At 63.9% G+C, this 18,294-nt stretch overlaps 1 protein-coding gene across 5 annotated transcripts in view; it reads right to left on the bottom strand.

Moving 5' to 3' along the window:
- Nucleotides 1–4,462: 4,462 nt before the first annotated feature.
- Nucleotides 4,463–18,294, bottom strand: part of DIS3L2 (DIS3 like 3'-5' exoribonuclease 2) — a 282,840-nt gene continuing 269,008 nt past the window's right edge. For 3 of the 5 annotated variants that reach the window (XM_054700163.1, XM_037524233.2, XM_054700164.1), the window contains 7 exons: nucleotides 9,943–10,126; nucleotides 9,334–9,420; nucleotides 7,272–7,419; nucleotides 6,813–6,943; nucleotides 6,562–6,666; nucleotides 5,486–5,587; nucleotides 4,463–4,917 (listed from right to left, as the gene is read on the bottom strand). In XM_054700163.1, the coding sequence (XP_054556138.1) occupies nucleotides 4,795–4,917; nucleotides 5,486–5,587; nucleotides 6,562–6,666; nucleotides 6,813–6,943; nucleotides 7,272–7,419; nucleotides 9,334–9,420; nucleotides 9,943–10,126 (880 nt within the window). In that variant the 3' untranslated portion in view covers nucleotides 4,463–4,794. Of the gene's footprint in view, nucleotides 4,918–4,955; nucleotides 5,149–5,485; nucleotides 5,588–6,561; nucleotides 6,667–6,812; nucleotides 6,944–7,271; nucleotides 7,420–9,333; nucleotides 9,421–9,942; nucleotides 10,127–15,757; nucleotides 16,440–18,294 lie in introns of those variants that run through there. The other 2 variants (XM_054700165.1, XM_054700166.1) reach the window with 2 other exon arrangements.

Raw genomic sequence — 18,294 nt, 5'->3', positions numbered from 1 at the left:
CACGGAGCCTTGCCGGCTTAACGCTGAGCTCCACTGCAGGCACGGCCTCTCCCCAAGGGGAACTTTTACACAGTAAATAAACTTTACCTTTTCCTCCAGGATGACACTGTCAACAGTCCAAAGTGGAATTTCAAACCAAACAATCTGGAAACTCCTTGTTAGCATGGGCGACGCAATCCCCTTGGCAAGAGCCCCAGCTTTCCCTTAAAGGAAGGGGGCTTGGCGGGAAATCTTCCTCCCTTCCTCGTCCCACCCTCTTCCTGGCGGCTGATGGGATGCTGCCCCCCCCCGCGGATTGTCTCCTAAAGCCAATCAGAGCTCCAAAGTAACACGGATAATTCTTATTTTGTTAACTCCTCTCCTCCCTCTCTGAATTTTCCCCATCTCAGAAGCAACCATTTCCCCCCATTTTGGCATTTGTGAGTACGATTCACCAGTTTTAAAATCAGTATTTCAGGGCCTCCCTGGTGGCACAAGGCCTCTCTGACGCTGTCCGCAGCCTCTGGAGCACCAGTTCGATGCCCGGCCACGGAGCTACCCACATGGCGCAGCAGACCTCTCCTGACTCGCCCGCTGCTCCCCTCAGCAGTGGATTCTGGTCAGTCAGCCTGTTCTGCTCCCCGCTCTGTCTTTCCTCTCACCCCCACGCCTCTGGCCTGTACCCCAGCTCTTATATGCATAAATAAATCTTAAAAAAAAATCAGTATTTCATTTTTCAGTTTTAAGCTCTATTGATAGACGGTTCTTGTCATGTTATTGTGTAATGAGCCACCCCAAAATACCCTGAAGTGACTATAATTGTTTATCTGATTATAAATCCGCAATTTAGGAAGAGCAGGGCTTGACAGGGACAGCCCTGTCTGCTCTTGGAAGCCTCAGTTGGGAAGGGGGCCCCTGCTTGAGCTTCCACACAACATGGTGGCTGGATTTCAGGAGCAGGAAGTAGAAGCTGCAGTTTCTTCAGGCCTGGGCTGGTCACATTTGCCACATTCCAGTCTGTTAGCAGTCAGGGTTTGTCCAGATGCCAGGGGAGACCCAGACTCCATTTCTATTTAATGAATGAATGAGTCAGTTAGGCAGCTTCAGTGAGGCCTACCTGACAAATAGGCGGTGCATGTATTTGAAGGGTCCACCTTGATTATTTGATGCACACACAGTGAAATGATCACAACAGAGTCAGTTAGCAGATTCCTGCCTCGGGGTTACCCTGGCCCTTTGTGCTGACAACAGTTAGCATCTACCCTTCAGCAAATGTCAGCCCCTCGCGGCAGTTCCGCATGCCTGACATTCCGCCCCAGACCTCCTCCCGCAGCGGCGCCCTTCGCTTGACATCTCCCCTGGAGCCACGGTTCTCTGCCTGTGACTCTCCTGGCTGGGCCTCTTCCAGAGGCCACATCTAAGTGAGAGGGCGCAGTGTCTCTCTGTGCCCGACTCGCTCTACTTACCACGCTGCCCTCCAGGCTCCCCGGTCGTCGCGAGGGCGGCGTTTCCTGTTGGAGGAGGGACATCTCCGTGGGCGCACGGGCGCGCTGCACGGGCATCTGCAGGCGGGCGCTTCAGGTGTCCTCGCCCCTTCCTCCTCACGGGGGCCGGTCATCCTGCTCTGACCCCCTGGGCCTCAGCCTCATTCTCTGAATGCCCAGCCATGCTGCTCGGGGCCATCGCTCTTGTCCACAGGAGAAATGGCCGCTGGCCTTCCTCCAGTGCTCGAAGCCCGGATTATCACTCCCACCCCAGCGGACCTGGCCCCAGCTTCCTGCCTGCCGGCCCATCACAGCAGCTGGTGCTGCATCTCCCCAGTGGCCTGGTCTCCTTCTGGGAAGGCAGCTATGCTCACCACTATACCACCAACGCGGACCGCGTGGTCTCCTTCTGGGGCCTGCTCCCCCAGCCCATCCTCTCCTCCCAGGAGCAGCCACTCTGAACCCTGGCATCTCTTGATGTCAGGGCAGATGCCCCATCCCTGCACCATCAAGAGATGCCATGGTAGAGAGGCTGCTCCTGGGAAGCTGCCCAGAGGGAGGATGGGCTGGGGGAGCAGACGCCCAGGGAGCCTGCTCAACCTTGCACCTCACACCCCTCCCGTCATGCCCATGCTTGCCCCCTCAGCAACTCCTGGCCACATCTTTACTCTGCCCCCCACTGTCGCTGGCTCTTCCCCCAGAGACCCTCCAGGTGGCCCCAGCTCCACACTGAGCCCCTGGGTCTGCTCTCAGTCAGGGCATGCTGGCCTGGCCTCTCCTGCTGGAACCTGTGAGGAAAGTCCTCACCGCCGCCTGACAGGCCAGGCGAGCCTGTCCCTCAGCTCAGGCAGTCTCCTTCCAGCTAATTCCACCCCAGCACTCTGCCTCCGTCCCTCCACCAGCAGTCACCATCCTGCTGCCTGCTGGGAACCCTGTGGAGCTGCCAAAAGTTGCTCCTGCACCCTCAGCACCACTTCTTGCGCCTCTGCTTTCCTGTCCCTGCCGGCCCCACCACCTGCCATGCCAGGAACGCGAGCCCCCCTGAGCTCACTCCGAGGACACTGGCACGTCGCAGTCACTGGGAGTCTGGTCAAGGCAGGGCCCGGACTACAAACCTTCAGAGGCTCCTCACTCACTGCCCACGGGGTCAGACGCACACTCCCTGCTGGCAGAGGTTCTGTGAGCTGCCAGGGATCCCCTGTGCAGCCTAAACTTGCAGCGCCCCCTCCACTCTGATGCTCTGGACCGCCGACCTACCCACCTGGGGCTTAAGGCAAGTTCCTTCAGGCCTCAGGCCTGCTGTCTGGGCCATCTTCTGGGCTCTGTCCCTTCCCTTCCCAGCTGGGGACTCTCCAGCGCGCAACTTTGCTCAAAGCCGGTCACGCAGTGGCATTCCTGGGGGCCAGTCTCCCGCCCCCATGGCTACCCAAGATGGCCCCTGAAAGCAGGGCCTTGTTCCGAGCCCTGGGCTTGGCCTGCTGTGACTGCAGGCGCTCTGGGGCGGCCCAGGGAGTGAAGGAGCGGAGGTTTTGCGTCTCGTCACGCATGTCAACAGTCCCCTTAGCACGAGGCCAGAGGGCTGTCTCTCGCGGACCACGGACACGGGCCCCGCCAACTCTCCGCACACAGAGAGAGTGCAGCATTTGCTGGGGTGGCCCCTGGCTGCGGGGCACACGGCAGTGGGCGTGGGGGAGGCAGGTGCCCGGGCCCCGGATGGCAACCTTGCCGTGTGACTTGGCCAGAGACCGGCTTCCTTTCTGGGGCAACTTCCACTCCTGTTGCTGGGCTGTGGCCGCGGTGGCCCCACGGCTCAGGGAGGCCAGCCTCTGCTCCCCCCAAGCAAACCCAGACAGCAAAGATCCCCTGGGATGACTGCGTGAGTCACGCCTCATGGGCCAGGGGATCCCTGCTGCCTGAGACGAGCACCCACACTCTAACCCCCACGCCCCAGGGGAGCCACTGGCTGGAGGCTGTGCTCTGCCCTTGGTCCCCAGGGCGGGGGGGAGGCCCTTGGGTACAGCACCAGAGGATGGGGCGGCTCCTCCTCAGGGGTGGGGCCATTGAGGGGAGGGGGGCAGGGTTGCAAAGTCTATCTCACCCTTGAGGCTGTCGGGACGCCTGGGCCGGGAAATACCCAGAAACCTCCTCACCCAAATACCAAACCACCAGATCCTCACCCGCTCCCCGTCCAGAGAGGTCCTGGGGGCAGGGACAGAGTGGACAGTGGTCACTGGGACACCTTGGAGGTGGCAAGACAGATGACGTTGGGCGAGGGGGTGGCGGGGGACGGGGGTGCTGATGTGCCTTCTGCTCCCCTGGCACCCAACCCAGTGCCAGGCAGACAAATCAGCTGCGCTGACTACTGCGGCCGCCGAGAGGCCATCCTGCGAGGCCCCCGGCAGGTTTTCCTCCAAGCAAGCGTCACTGTCCCCTGGGAGCTCCGCTGGGGCCTAGGAAGCAGCACGGGGAACCCGGGCCTCGGGCGGCCAGTCGTGGCTCCCGCCTGGTGGGGAAGGACCAGGTGGAGGCGGAGCGGGCTTGGCTGTCCACGGTCCCCAAGGATGGAGGGTCGGAGGATGCTCAGGACGCCGGGCGGTGACCAGGCCTGGCCCGGCCCTCCAAGCACCCGTTTCCCCTCGCAGGCTCTTGCTCCCTCGGGCCTGCCAGCACAGGGACTGCTGGAGCGCGCGGGGTGCGCGCATACAAGGGGGTGCAGATGAGGCTGCTCAGAGCCCAGGAGGCGGGGGAGGGGTGGGGCCAGGGAGCAGAGAGGAAGTGTGGGGGCAGGGACAGTCGCAGGCAGGGTGGCGGGCCGCCGTCTTGCACACTAATTACGCTTCTAATCAGCCGGAACGAGGCGCTGGCATCCGTCTGCACGGCCAGCAAGGGGAAGGATCCTGGAAGATCCCAGAGGGTGTGACCCGGCTGGGCCGCGGGGGTGGAGCCGGAGCCGGGCCTCTTGCCCCGGGTCCAAGGAGCGCCTGCCACCCGGCCTCCCCGCGGAGCCCACACACCAGCGGTACTTCACACTTGATTTTACTCCATGACACTGATTCCATGAGCCCCACGTTTCCCGGGCAGAGGCGGGGCGCAGACCCCTCTGGCTGGTCAGCACTGGCCAGGCCTTGGCCTTCCCTCCAGCCCCACCCGCTCCCCTCCAGTTCATTTAAAAACTGCTGCAAAAATAAAATAGAATGAGAAAAATAAAATGAAACCCTGAGTTGTTAAAATCCAAATTAAAAATCCCCTTTGGTGTCAACAGGTCCTATTCCTAAAAGCCAGGGCAGGTGAGCGGTGGGGGCGGCCGGCTGGTGGCCTCGTGCCCTCGTCGTCACGCCGCGTCCCGCAGGCCAGGGAGGCCCTCGGCGCCCGGCCGCTTCAGGATGGCGCTGTACTTGAGGGCTGTGGCCTCGGCCTGCAGCACCACCTCCACCAGGCTGAAGATGGCGATGACCTGCGGCAGAGCAGACCCGGCGCTGACACGGCGGCCCACTGGCTCTGCCTCTCAAGGCTTCTGTCTGGTCGCCTATGAGCCGAACTGCCCAAGCACAGAGCTCAGGTGGGAGGCGAGAAGCCAGCGCGTGGGGTGGCGCCTGGGACGCCACGAGCCTCACTTTCCAGGCAACACGGGCCCCAGGGCTGGCCTTTGGAGCACGTCGTAGGTGAAAACTGGGACGAAGAATTGCTGTGATAGGAGGTCCATCACTTTCATCAGACTCTCCAAAGGACCCCAGAGTTAAGAATCCTGCTTTAGGGGGACAACGCCCCCCACAGGGCCTGTCCTTGAGGGAGGGACGGTGGTGCCAGCAAGCTAAGGCCCAGAGGCGGTGGGTGGGTGAGGGGCCGGTGGGTGGGTGAGGGGCCTCCAGACTGGCTCGCAGATCCTGGAAGTGTGAGGGCTGGGGGTGCCAGGAGGGATGGCATGGGGAACGCGCCCTGGGGCAGGAGGGGGGCTCCTCAGAAGCTGGGATAGGAGGGGCACAGGGTGATCTGGACATGCTGCCCCAACCCCTGGGTCTGACCTGCTGCACCGGCTCCTGCTCCAGCTCTTCAGGCTCCCAGATCAGCGTGAGCTCCGGCCTCTTGCCCACCCGCCGGAAGTGGTGGGACCGCAGGGGCAGGGCCTGGGGGGCACACAGCTGCGCTCAGGCCCATGCCCTGCCCCTAGCACAGTCCCCTGCCTAGAGGCAGCCCTCCGCCTGGTCCCACCTCTGAGTGGCCTCAAGGACACTCCCTCTCCGCCCACCCAGCTGCTGGCTGCTGGCCCCTGACTGGGGGCCAGGCCCACCCTGGTCTTTGGCTTCTGGCTAGCTTCGCCAAGGCCCAGGGGATGTGGGGGGAATTGGCACTGAGCTTGCAGGCTGCTGCCCCCTGCTGGCGCTGGGCATATACTGTTGGCGAGGGCCGGGCTGCAGTTAGAGGTGCCCTGGACCTGAATGGTGTCCTGCTCAGTGAACTTGAGGACTAGGGCCCTGCCGAGGCAGTTGGCCTCCTCTCTCCTGCTCTGCTCCATGCCAGTGCTACACTCCCCAACACGCTGTGGATGCTGGGAACTCCAGAGCCAGGGTCAGGGGTCAGATGTGACCTGCGGTGCACAAGGTCGAGGGAGCCAGGTCCCTCAGGCAGCAATACCAGTGCCCTTGGAAAGAGACCTGAATGGACAGCGCCCAGGAGGGCAACCAAGGCAAGGGCTGGCCTGCTCCCTTCTTCAGGGGCCAGAGCTCCCAGAGGGCCGTCCATGGTTCTCTCCCCTCTTTTCCTCCCCTCATTCCTGAAAGAAATCCTCTCAAAGCCTTCAAACCCCGCCATCCTGCACTGGTGGCGGGGGTCGGGGAGGGGGGCCGCTCCTCAGGCTGTGCTATCAGGTGGGCGTGGCACTGGGGCGTGGGGAGCAAGGTGGGGGACTCCACACCCGCAGCCACCACAGGCCCAGCAGCCACAGCTGAGCGAGGGGCAGTGTCGTGGGCTTCACTCCCGAGCGTCTCCAGGGCTGTCCCTGGGCCAGGACCCCAGAACAGGGCTCTGCCGGGGGCAGGAGGTAGAGGAGCAGGGACCCTGGAGCTGCCTGCCTGTGGGGACGCTCGGGCCCGGCACTCACATTGCAGTAGACCCGCTTCTGCACCCCGTAGCGCAGCACCAGCACGTCGAAGGCCTGGTTTAGGACGCCCAGCACCATGGCTTCCGACTCCAGGGGCCCACTCTCCTGCAGGGAGGCAAGTCCAGGCCAGGCTTGGTCATGGCCTGCAGCCTCCTCCCAGGCCCACCCCAGAGGCTCAGCCCCGGGGCTCCTGTGAGCAGGGGCCTGGGAAGGACGGGTGTGTGGGGGAGACGCTAGGCAGGCGGCCTCACCTTGACCAGGACAGCAAAGAAGAGGCCGGTGCTGAGCTCCTGCACGCGCTTGGAGGCCATGCGGCGGTCGTTGCAGTGGTCGGCCTGCTTCTGCAGGGCGTGGGGCTCCATGTCCGGCAGCTCCCTGTAGCCTGGGAAGAGGGTGGGTGGGAGCCGCTGGAAGGGGCTGTGTGGGTGCCCATCAGAGCTGGGCGATAGGCAGCATGATGCTCTCATCCACACAGAGCGAGGCCCCCCAAGGCCCAGGCGTGCAGGGGAGGTCACCGCGAGGCCCTCCAGCCTCTGTCGGGCTCCTGTTGGGCTGGACGGCAGCCCCAGCATCTGCTCGCGGCGGGGGGCGGTCTCTGGGCTGAGGCTCCCCGGCTGCTCCTGCTGTTCACCCCCCAGGGCCTCGGGCACCCACTCTGGGGGCAGGCAGCCCTTAGCAGGCTCAGGCCTGCGCCGCCAGCCGCCCCTTACCAAGCGCGGTGGCCAGGAGGCGGTGCACCATGACGTCGGCGAAGCGGCGGATGGGCGAGGTGAAGTGCGTGTAGAGCGGCACGTTGAGGGCGTAGTGCTGGAACTGGGCCTGGTCGCGCAGCATCCCCGAGCAGAAGTACAGGGCCATCTGTTGGGCAACCGGCTCTCAGAACCTGGCCAGGCTGTGTGACCCAGGCCGTGGGCAGCTGAGCAAAGCGGGGCCTCAGGAGTCGGGGGTCATTCTGTGTCAGGAGACCCCTGAGGTGGCCCTCTCCTGCTGAAGGCAAATGCCGGCTGTACCCTGGGTTGCCTGGCCACCCTCGTGGTGGCCGCGCTGACAACAGGCCAGATAGCCCTCAAGGGCCAGACTGCCTCCACCAAGGTCAGGAGGGGCAGGGGACCCTCAGATGCAGGATAGGCCCTCCCTCCGAGTCCTGAGGGGCCGGCCACCCAAGCCCTCAGGGAAGGGAGAGGACTGGGTGCTGAAGCCAGAGTCCCCCACTGCTGTCACTGCCGAGGGGCTGTTACTGGCAGGAACCATGAGGGGGAAATGGTTTCCTGCCCGCCCCTGCCACCCCACCGGGCTGGGGCTGGGGCAGCTACTTGGGATGGGAGATGAGAGGACGCGCGGTCTGAGGGAGGCCAGCAGGGGCTGAGGCAGCTGCAGGCCCCTGAGGGGACAGTGCACCACCACCATGTGCCCCAGCGGGACAGGAGAGGGCCCGCCCCACCTGTGGTGTGGCTGACCTCACTCTTCTGGCCCTGAGCAGGCCACGCTTGCCCCCCAGCGTGTCCGCATGCCTCGTGCTCCGCCCTGGGCCAGCTGTGGGGCCAGGCCTCTGCCCTTCTTGCCCCTTGTAACCTACCTAGGGTCAAGACTCCAAGCGAGTTCAAAAGGCCTGTCTGCTGGGCAGACGCTATGACTGGGGTGCAGGATGAGAGACCCCAGGCCCCAGCAGGCTCCTGCCCTGGGACTTCGGGCCACAGTCCCCGAGGCTGCCTGCCTGTGGCCCCACGTCCAGGGCTGGGAGTGCAGGGCCAGCTGCCAGCTGCGCATGGAGGGAGTGCAGGCTCCTCCTGGAGGCCAAAGCCATGCCTCACACAGCCCCCCTGGCTCCCTGCTCAGGTCACACCCTCCTGTGCCGCACACTCAGGCCAAACAGACAACCGGCTCTGGTTACTCTGAAATCCAGGGCACAGCTGGGGGTGACCTGCTGGGCTCCCCAACTCTGAGTCTCTTCCAGCACCCGCTGGGCCCTGGGTTATGTCCGGGGCAAATTGACGGGGGAGGCGGGAGCAGCCCCACTCTCAGCCATGTTTGGGCTTTGTTCTCGGTGGTGGCCGAGCTCCCCAGATGAGCCGGGGTGAGGAGGCAGAGGGCCTGGCTCCCTTCCTGGCTGGGAAGGTGTCCTGGGCAGGCCTGGGGGTGGGGGTGGGGATGGCAGTGCCCCTTGACCTGCGTTCTGCATCAGCATCTCGCTGAGATGTCTATGCTCACTGCTGCCGCCTGCGCCCGGCCGGGCCCCATTCTCCAGCAGACTCTCGGGTCACTCCCTGCTAGCAGGTCCCGAGACATGAGAAGCCTGGGTGACTCTGGAGGGGGTTCCTTTCTGTGGCGCTCCAGGGCTAGCCTGCCCTTGGAGGGGGATGGGGGAGTGTAAGGAAAGGGGCCCTCTGGTTCTGTCTTGCCTGGCCCGGGCGGTTCTTGGGACCCACGGGCTCTTTTCCTGGCTGGCAGCTGGCGAGAGGGAGCCTGTGGTCCACAGGCCATGGTGGGGGCTGAGCAGTGCTCCCCCTCAAGGGTCGCCAACTGACCTCAGGCTGCTGACTGGCCCCCCAGCCTTCCCCGGGAGGGTCTGGTCTAGGCGGACCGGCCACTGAAGGCTTGCTTCGTGCCCTGTGGTGCAACTGTCTTCTGCCAGGCAAAGAACCCCAGAGGCCACACAGGGGCAACCTGGCCTAGGGGTGGTCTTGGGCTCCTGCCAGCCCTCAGTTCCTCCACTTCTACTGAAGTCACAGGGGCTGGGGAGCAGGGGAGCATGGGGCACGAGGCCCTCCTTACCTGCATAGGCCGGGAGCACATGTTGGTGAGCACCTCCTTCCGGGCCAGGGAGTACTTGTCATCTCCAAATGTTTCGGTCAGACTTTTCTAGAAGCAAACCCATGGGATGCACAGATGCCAACCATGTGCTCTGCAGATACAGAGGTCACAGCCCTGGCCTGGGTCCTGCACTGGGCCTCCCTTGTGGGCCGTGGCCCTGGCCTCAGTCCTTGCAAGTCAAGCTTGCTGGCCCGGACAGGCTGGCTTCCGGTCTGGCCTAGGGCACCTTTCCTCCTGCCCTCCTGCCCACCCCCCCAAGGCTGGGACCCAGTGGGATCCCTCCTATGGGACCAGAGGAAAGGTCATGGGATCCTGGACCCAGGAGGTCAAGCACCCAGCAGGGAGCACTTGACCCTGACACCACAAAACACATTCTCAGGTTTCTGGTGACCCCAGCCCCTGCTGACAGCCTCTGGGTCCAGCCGGCCCACTTCCCCTTCCAAGGGATCCCTGCCCTGGCTCCGTGGCCCCCCAGGAGACCCAGCTGCAGGGAAATGGGTCCAGGGAGGGGCACGGAGGCCTCTGTACCCCACTTTCAGGTCTTCTTTCTCTTCTTGAGCCCACACTCACATTGAGGGCCCCGGCGGAGCTGAAGTCCACGGGCAGCCCCATCTGGCTGCAGAATTCCATCAGGTCATGGAGCATCTTGGTCTGGGGCGGGGGGTGCCGGCGCAGCAGGGCACGCTCGGGGAAGGCGCGGTGGATCTTGTGGGCCACGGCCATGTTTGCCAGGAGCATAAACTCCTCCACGAGCCTGCGGGGAGCAGGGCCGCTGGGTCAGGTCACCCTGCCCCTTCCCGCCCAGCTGAGCAGCTGGGGTCACCCTCCCCCAGCCAGTCTGGGTGGGTCCTGAGTTGCCTTCTCCCTCCTCCCTCCCGCTCACCCCCTCCCGGCACTGCAGTCTGCGCTCTGCTCAGGTGCAGTCTCCTCACTGGTGGGGGCTCGGGCTGGCCCCCCACTGGAGCCCCAGGGCATGGCCGCCCATGAACCCAGACAGGGGAGCAACAAAGATCTCTGGGGAATGGTGCCTCCCGGAACAACCGGGGCACCTCCAGCCATGAGGACACTGCCCAGCGGGCTGGCCATGAGGACCCGTGCTCCCTGGCCCCTGAGGGGTGGCCTTCCTCTCCTGGTACCCGGGGGCTTCAGAGCATGCGCAGGAGCCCCAGCGGAGCAGAGGGAAATCACAGAAGCTGCTGTCGGGCCTTCGTACCCAGGGAACCGGCCTCTGAGGAATGACCCCTGGCTTTGCTGCGGGGAGAGCAATTACAAGCAACAAGAAATACCTCCAGATGCAACGACAAAAACACCCCAAGGGCCTGAGGGGCTGAGAGGGGGATGGGGGAAGTGTGCCCTATTGGGGGACCAGGCAAAGTGGGAAGCCCTGAGGGCGGCATCCCAACCTCGCCCTGGGGCAGGAAGTCCCTGGCTGCTCCCCAGGCCTCTGCGGAGGACAAGTGGGTCCCCACTGCACAAGAACTGAAGCCTGGGGGTCAGGGGCTCGGGTGCATCCCAGAGTCTTCTTGCCCTGCATGCAGAAAGCCTGCTCCCTCAGGGAGACTCTGAGGGCCCTGCCCAGCTTAGGCGAGACTCTCCCCTGCCTTTAACCTGAACCCCCCAGGCTGTATGTCAAGGCCTGGGTTCTTCCCAGGAGGCAGGAGAGAGAGGTGGGGCGGCCCCTCTGGCGGGCCTGCAGGGTTAGCCTCCTCCTCTTGCCAGACTTAGAAAGAAAAGCCGCCAGTGAGGTGGGGAGAGCGAGGGGGGCAGAGCCCCCTTCCCAACATTGTGCCCTATTGGGGAGCCTGCTGGGAGCAGCCGGGCTGCTCAGAGGGGAACTGTGTCCCTCAGAAGCCCTCTCTGCAAGCAAGAAAGGCTGCGGAAATGCCCCGGGGGCGCCCAGGGCCAGCCTGAGAGGAGGCCCAGCACAGCTTGTTTCAGGCCTCCTGGGCCTTCTCCAGGCAGGAATCCATGAGTGTGTGTGTGGGGGGCTCCCTCACTCCCCACCGGGTTGCACTATCCAGCTTTTAAGTGGCCATCCTGGCCCCCACCCAGTCTGTCCTTGCACAAGTCACCCCTTCCCCAACACCCCGAGTTCAAGCACCAGAACCCAACCCGCCGCTTGCAGAGACGGGAGGTCAGAGCCCCGCCCACGTGCTCTTGCAGGACCTCCTGCCCCCCCCTTGTCAAATGCAGAATGGGCAACCGAACACCTGCCTCACAGCGGGGCTGCAGAACAAATGGGGGCCAGCTCTGTTTCAGGGGATCACCCTGCGCCTGGCGCCTCAACAGGCCTCAAGGCACGGGAGGTGCTTTGCTCCCTCCCCGCCTTGCATGCCGATGGCACGGGGTCTCCCCACAGTGCCCTGTGACTTCCAGTCCTGCCACTTATGCCCTCCCTCCCCCTCCCACACCTTCCCACCAACTGGCCTCTTGCCGACAAGGCCGGGCTGCTCGGGGCCCCTGTGCCGCAGCCTAAGGCTGTTCGACTCTCCCCACTTGCTCTTCATAGTCAGGTCTTGTCAGCCCAAGAGGATCCATCAGATCTGCTCTGCCAGCTGCTTGCGGGCTGACTCCCCTCCATGAGCCCCGCACGCTCGGGACACGTGCGTCCAGCCCTGCGAATCCTGCCCGTTCACTCACCCAACAGACATTCCTGGGTGCTGGGGGTGCTGGGGGTGCGTTCCACAGCCCTAGCATCCCTTCAGACAGAGCCTCACCGTCTGTTCCCTGGAGCCCACAGGGTCTAGCCCAGCCCAGGCTTGGGTGAAGAGGGAACCCCTGTAACCAGGGGGTGCACCCTGGACTGTGGTTTGCTGTGAGGCCAGCAGGGGGCAGCATGGCCCTGTAGTGGCTGCAGTGGGCTGAGGGCTCCGGGTGCTGGAAGGAGCAGGGCTGGGTAGGGGCAGCGCCAGACCATCCCGAGGGGGCAATGGAACGACGCTTGGGGAGCCTCCATGCAGAGCTGTGCTCCAGGTCCTCGCCCCGTTTCTGAAGGGCATTCTCCAGGCCTCAGGCAGGGATAAGATGGGGGAGGGAAGGGATGGGGAGCGAAGCACTGAGGCCCAGGGCCCCAAGCAATGACACAGAACCCGGTCATTCTGCCCCCCCAGTGACCCCACCGCGCATGTTCCCTGGACCCGGTACAGTCCCCGAGTCTCCTGGGGCTGGTGGGAGGAAGACACGTGTGCCCCTGTCAACCTTGAGAATGAAGTCTGTGGCGCTCTGGCGGTGGAGGTCGACCTGGGGCAGGCCCCTGGGTGCCTCTGAGAGGCTGCAATGCCCTCCAGGGTCTCTGGCTCAAGACAGGGGTGGGAGTTAAGGCAGCAGACCTACAAGGCAGCTGGGGCTACCAAGCATTCAGTCCAGAAAAACGCCCAGGCCACCAAACAGGGAGGCGGTGCAGCAATAAGCTGGATCCTGGGGCCTGAGCGGCTGACTAGCGTTCTAGGGTCCACTTCCCCACGGCCTGTCCTTAAGGTCCTTCTTATCCCAGCAGGGGGATGAGGGAGGGGTCAGCACAACGTGAGACTCGAGAAGGTGCAAGCGGAAAGCAGAAGTGGGACTTGAAGGCCTGGGGACAGTGGCGAGGAGCACAGAGCAGACAGAGGTGGTGCCCAGGGGAGCTCAGGGACAGAAAAGTCAAGGGCCACCTAAGTGGCTAGTAGCCACATCCCCCTGAGCCCAGGATTCAGTGACGGACATGGACCAGGCACCATGGGAAGAAACTGGGGTGGTTTGGGTACCCTGCTCTCATCTGGGGCAAGTGCGGCCCCCTGTCCTGGCTCCACAGGCCTCACAGCCCCTCGGGTTAATACCCACACAGACCAGCAGGGGGCCCCCATCATCTTCGCTGCGGGCTCTGGGACGTGGCAGAGCAGCTCAGAACAGAGGCGCTTCTGGAAGGAAAGAGCCCTCGTTTATCAGCTGCAGACCAGTGGCCCACCGTCCGGGGTCTCTGGGCTCCCACTCAAGGCTTTGCTCCTTAGCCAAGGTCAGCTCTGGGCCAAGAGCCCCCAAGGCAGGGAGAAAAACCAACACTTGGAGGGGATGCAGACTGTTAGAAGAGGAGCTGACTTTTGGGGGTGCATGCACAGCCCAGCAGCCAGACCTCAGGCGGTGCCCCAAGCTATTCCGGGTGGTTTGAATGTACCTCACATGGGCCACACACGGGGGCCTGGGCGGGAGGGGCCCAGCAAGTGCCCTAGCCTCAGAACTTGCTGCCTAACCTGAGTACCTGCCCAGGTCATTCTGCACCCCCTCCCTTGCCCCATCCCCCAGCATGGCACAGGCATGAGATCACAGCCCTGCTGAGGAGGGGCTGGGATGGGGGCGGGGTAGGGGGAGCAGGAACTTAGCAATGGCCTGACGGAGGCTCTAACAGGGGCTCAGGAATGGCTGCCAGCCAGGGTCATAGAACTGCAAGCCAAGCTCTCAGAGATGGGGCTGTGGTCCCGGGCCTGGCATCTGCTGAGCAGCTGGAACCCACGCCACTGGGGCCGCGACTCTGGAGGTCTGTGCGGGCTGGGCTGTGACAGGCAGCTGCCTGGCCAGCAGGGCCGGCTCTTCTGCACTCCTGGCAACACCGCATGGACCTGAGCCCTGGCGTCCAGGTGCTGGAGGGGCAGGCCAAGGGCAGGTGAAGGGACCTCCACCCTAGCACACACTCCCCGCGGACCTTTGGCCTGGAATGGCGTTTCCCACAGTGCTTTAATGTTACTTGGAGAAAAAGGTAGAAGTGTGTGCGTGTGCATGTGCGTGCATGTGTGTGTGTGTGCAGGCCGGGGTGTTTTGCTGGACGACCCCGTCAGGCAGGCGCGCCGGGGCAGGAGGCGCGTCTGCTGCTCTCTGGGAGAGCCCATGGGTGAGGCATTGAAGGTCGGTGTCTGGGAAGGGCCGCGCGGCCTGGAGGACAGGCAGGGGCCAACAGTGTCCTGGGAGGATCTGGAGGAACATTGCCCTGCTCGTCTGGAAGATGGAGCCTGCTTGGTGAGGGAGGGGCCAGGGTGTGTCTGTGGCCATGGCGGGGCTGGGGGTGTCCCAGGGTGGGGTCCCGCACATCATGTCTCCCGACCTCACCTGCGAGCTTCACAGGCACAGGCTGGACCACCTGGAGAGGAGCAGCAGCCGCTCAGCAGCCTGAACCCCAGCCCCTCACCAACCAGACAAGTTTTGGAACTGCTCTGATCCTTCAGTAATTTCCCTGAAATAGGGGGTACCCTGCACAAGTGCCCCCACTGCATCGTGCGGTGTTAGTGCACCTGCGTGGCCGGGGCTGTCTGGGTGCCCATCCCCAGGATGTGGGCTGACTGGCCCACCGCTCTGCACACCACCTCCAGCCGGCTCCCCTACTTCTAGTCACCCTTCACCCCACAGTGGGGCACCTGGCCACACCCCTCTCCCGCCCCAGCCCGTGAGCGGCTCCCACCTCGGGTCAAGTGGGGCTGCAGGCTTTGTGGGCTGTCACCCCTTCTCGGGGCGGCCGCGCGTGGCTCCCCTCTGCCCTTTGCTGCCCGCTCAGCCTGGGGCCCCGCCCACTGCCCAAAGCCGGTGGTTTACACCTGGCTCTCCCCTCCTCTGGGGCGGCAGCAGGAGGGCCCGCCCCGGGACCTGCTTGCTCACACTGCTGTGACTGCGTCCGGGATCCGGGCTACACGGACCCTCCCCAGCCCGATTCCGGGGCAGGCTCTGCAGTGTAGACGCCAGCGCACCTGTACAGAATGAAGTCGTCCAGGACGGGCCCACTCAGGAGCCAGGGAGCCTGGACTCCTGCCACCGTGCCCTCTCCTGCTTGGGCACACGCTGCCCACCCCGAGTGCTGGCTGCCGGGAGGGGCTGACAATGTCAGGTTGCATCTAAGGAAAGAGCTGGACCGGAATGACTCGCAAACCAGGCGGCGCAGCAGCAGCAGCAGCAGCAGCAGCAGCAGCGGTCTCCGGCTCTTCCTGCCCCGGGTCTCCGAGCACAGGGCCCACTTACAGGGGTGGGTGGCGTGACTCTGCAACAACCAGAGCCCACCCACAGCCATCCTCTCCCTGTTCATCCTCCAACCTCATCTGAGCTGCTGCTATGGCCTAACTCGGCCCTAGGAGCCGGGGGTGGAGGGACGACCACTGAGAGCCGCAGCCGACAGGACAGGCACAGCCCACACAGCCTTCCGCCAGCCCCGGGGGAGTCTTAGTCCTTCCCACCTGCCGTGCAGGGAAGCCTGAGATGCAAGGAGGAAAGCTGATCAGCCCCAAGACCTAGGACTCCCCAGACAGCAGGGGGAGTGTGACCAGACCTGTGAACTGGCGGCCCTGTGGTCTCCAAGGAGTCCTGGGCGCTTGCCAACAGGGAGCTGTGGCCCGCCCGCCAGCAGCCCTCGGTGCAGTGGGGAGAGACGGCCACCAGTGAGAGGAGGGAAGTGCTTTACAGGACAGGATGGAGGCCCAAACCTCCATCAGGCATGCTTCTCGGGAGAATGAGGCATTGAGGGATGAGGGGGGGAGGCAAGGGTGGCCTGCAGGGGCCTGGGGTGCCAGACTCCAGGTCTGGTCTTCACTGGGGCTGAGGAAGGCTGCTGAAAGAGGGTAGACAAGGAGGAGAACTGGGTGACCGCGGGGCCCTGGGGCCAGAGGCCGGGTGAAGTTCCTGGAAGAAAGGAGTCTGAGGGCTGTGGAAACAGCCAGAAGCAGCAAGAAAGGGCCGCTGGCCAGAGACAGCGCGAGGTGAGGCTCTGGGGCAAGAGAGCAGGGGGTTTAGAGGGCAACGAGGTGGCCCGACGTGAAGCGGTGTGAGGGCAATGAGGTGGTGCTGGGCAGCTGTCCACAGTGCCGAGGCAGTGGGGATGGGCGAGGGGCGGGGAGGGGCCGCTGGGTTTGGCAGAAGCACCTGGGGAAGGTGATTCAGAAAAGCAAAGATGGCAGCGTGAGGGGCCAAAGGCGCAGGCGTCGCTCGGGACGGGTCCCTTCCCTCGGCGATGTTTTCCGATTGCTGTTTTAAGGATCCAAACAAGCGCTGCTTTTAGAGGCAAAGGAGCCGCCAGCGAGGAAGAAGGAAGATCAGCCGGCTCTCCAGGAGGCGGGAACCTGCCAGGGAGAGGGGGTTCCCTCTGAGCCGGTGAGCTGCACCCAGGGGGGCCAGGTCATCTGGTCTGGGCGGCCCTCCGCGGAGCGAGGTCACGGGAAGGCCCAGCGCAGGGCTGCGAGAGCTCTGTGGTGACCATGCTCCCCACAGGAAGGACAGACCTGGAGTCACAGCGGCCTGGAGAGGCAGGGCCTTGCACAGGGCCACAGCCAGTCAGAGCAAGAGGGGCTACACCCCGCCCTCCCAGGCCCTGTTCAGAGCTGTCCAGAGGTCTCAGGAAGGAGCCCTGGAGACCAGTAGCCTCAACAGGCCCAGTGTGAGGAGTGGCCCGGTAACCTCAGAACACTGGCGGGAGGGCACTGCCCCAAGAGGGTCTTTTCAAGTTCACTGGACACAGAAGACAACAGAAAGGCCTGTACCCATCATGTCAACAAAGAGAGTGGCCGCCCCAAAGGCCAGGAACAGGGCAGCGCCGGGGCAGACCCGGTGGGGCGGACGCTGGTCTCTCTGGGGGACAGAGGGAGGCACGCAGAGGGAGCCCAGGCCGAGGAGTTGGCGGCTGTTCTCTCTTAGATCAGGGGTGGCGACAGGGGGGCCAGTGCTGGCAGCAAGGTCCCTCCTCGGCCTGCGCCGGCCCTACTCAGGCCCGGTGCTTGGGCCCGGCCTCAGCTCTCTGTTCCTGGCACATACCCTCTCGACCCTGCCTGGCAAGAGAGTTTCCATTTCCAGGGCCACTGTACCAGTTAACCAGAGGAGAAACACCCGCCCCTCTCACATCCAGAACACTCAGTGGCTTTGGAAATGACCTGGAGCCAGGCAGCCGGGGCAGAGTGGCAGGGCAGCGGCCCAAACCTGAGGACGCATCCACTTTCAAAGACCAAAAGCGAGTGAGAGATTAGAGAGCCGCCGGGGCACGGGTCTCCACTCCGGAGTCTCCTGCGAGCGGAATTAGGCCACTCACAGAGCTTGTGCGATTAGCTCTCGGTGAAAACTGCTAACGTGGAGATTTGATAAGCATTGCTTCCAGCAGTTTCAAATTCACTTCTTGTGAAGACCACATTTCCCTACTTGGGCACATCCTCACCATGGCTGGCAGCCGCGGCCTCTCACAGCGCCGGGCGCCCGAGTGTAGCCCGAGGGGGCGAAGGCGGCAGCCACCTTGCAAGCATCTGCTGCTCTCCCAGAGGCACCAAATCGGATGTATCAGGGGACGCACCTGGGCCCCATGATGGGAAGTCACAGACCGAGGAGCAGGCAAACTAGAAAAGTTGCTGCTCTCTCCCAGAACAGGCCGGGTGGAGCTGGTGGCCTGTCAGCTGGAGAGCGGAGGCCTGGTGAGAGGGGGCTGCAGGCAGAGTCTTGGGGTCGTGGGGATCGCCGAAGCAAGCGCTGCAGGCTGACTGAAGGTGCCCACCCACAAGCATGTGCACGGAGGGTGCCGCGGCCGCCGACCACAGTCCCAGCGCGGGCCTCTCGCTGACCCCTCTCCTCCTGGGCTCGCTGCAACCTGCTGAGCGTTTTGGACATTCCCATGAAACCACAGGGAAATGAATGGGGCCTAGTTCACAGGCATGGAAAACCCCAGAGGAGAAGGCCTCTGGAGCCAGACATAACAGGCCCTGCGGGTGAGGCCGGAGCCAGGTTTCCTCTTCTGTGAGGCCAAATCCACTCCAGGGCCTTCTATAGGTTCAGCAGGCGGGGCCCAGCTGCAGTGAGGCACGTTTCAGCGCTTGTTTTTCTTGCTCAAAAGGAAGTCTCCAGAGGCGAGGAGTTGGGAGTCCGGGCCCTCCGGCCCTGCCAAAGGGAGGCCCAGGGGCTGCGGTAGGGAGCGAGGAGGGGGCTTGCTGGGGAGCCGGG

Source organism: Talpa occidentalis, unplaced genomic scaffold (genome assembly GCF_014898055.3).
Source record: "Talpa occidentalis isolate TD23 unplaced genomic scaffold, MPIMG_talOcc4v2.1 talOcc4.3, whole genome shotgun sequence".
Classification (NCBI taxonomy): Eukaryota; Metazoa; Chordata; class Mammalia; order Eulipotyphla; family Talpidae; genus Talpa; species Talpa occidentalis.
Note: the sequence above shows the minus strand (reverse complement) of the source record. Positions and strands in the feature narration are given on the sequence as shown.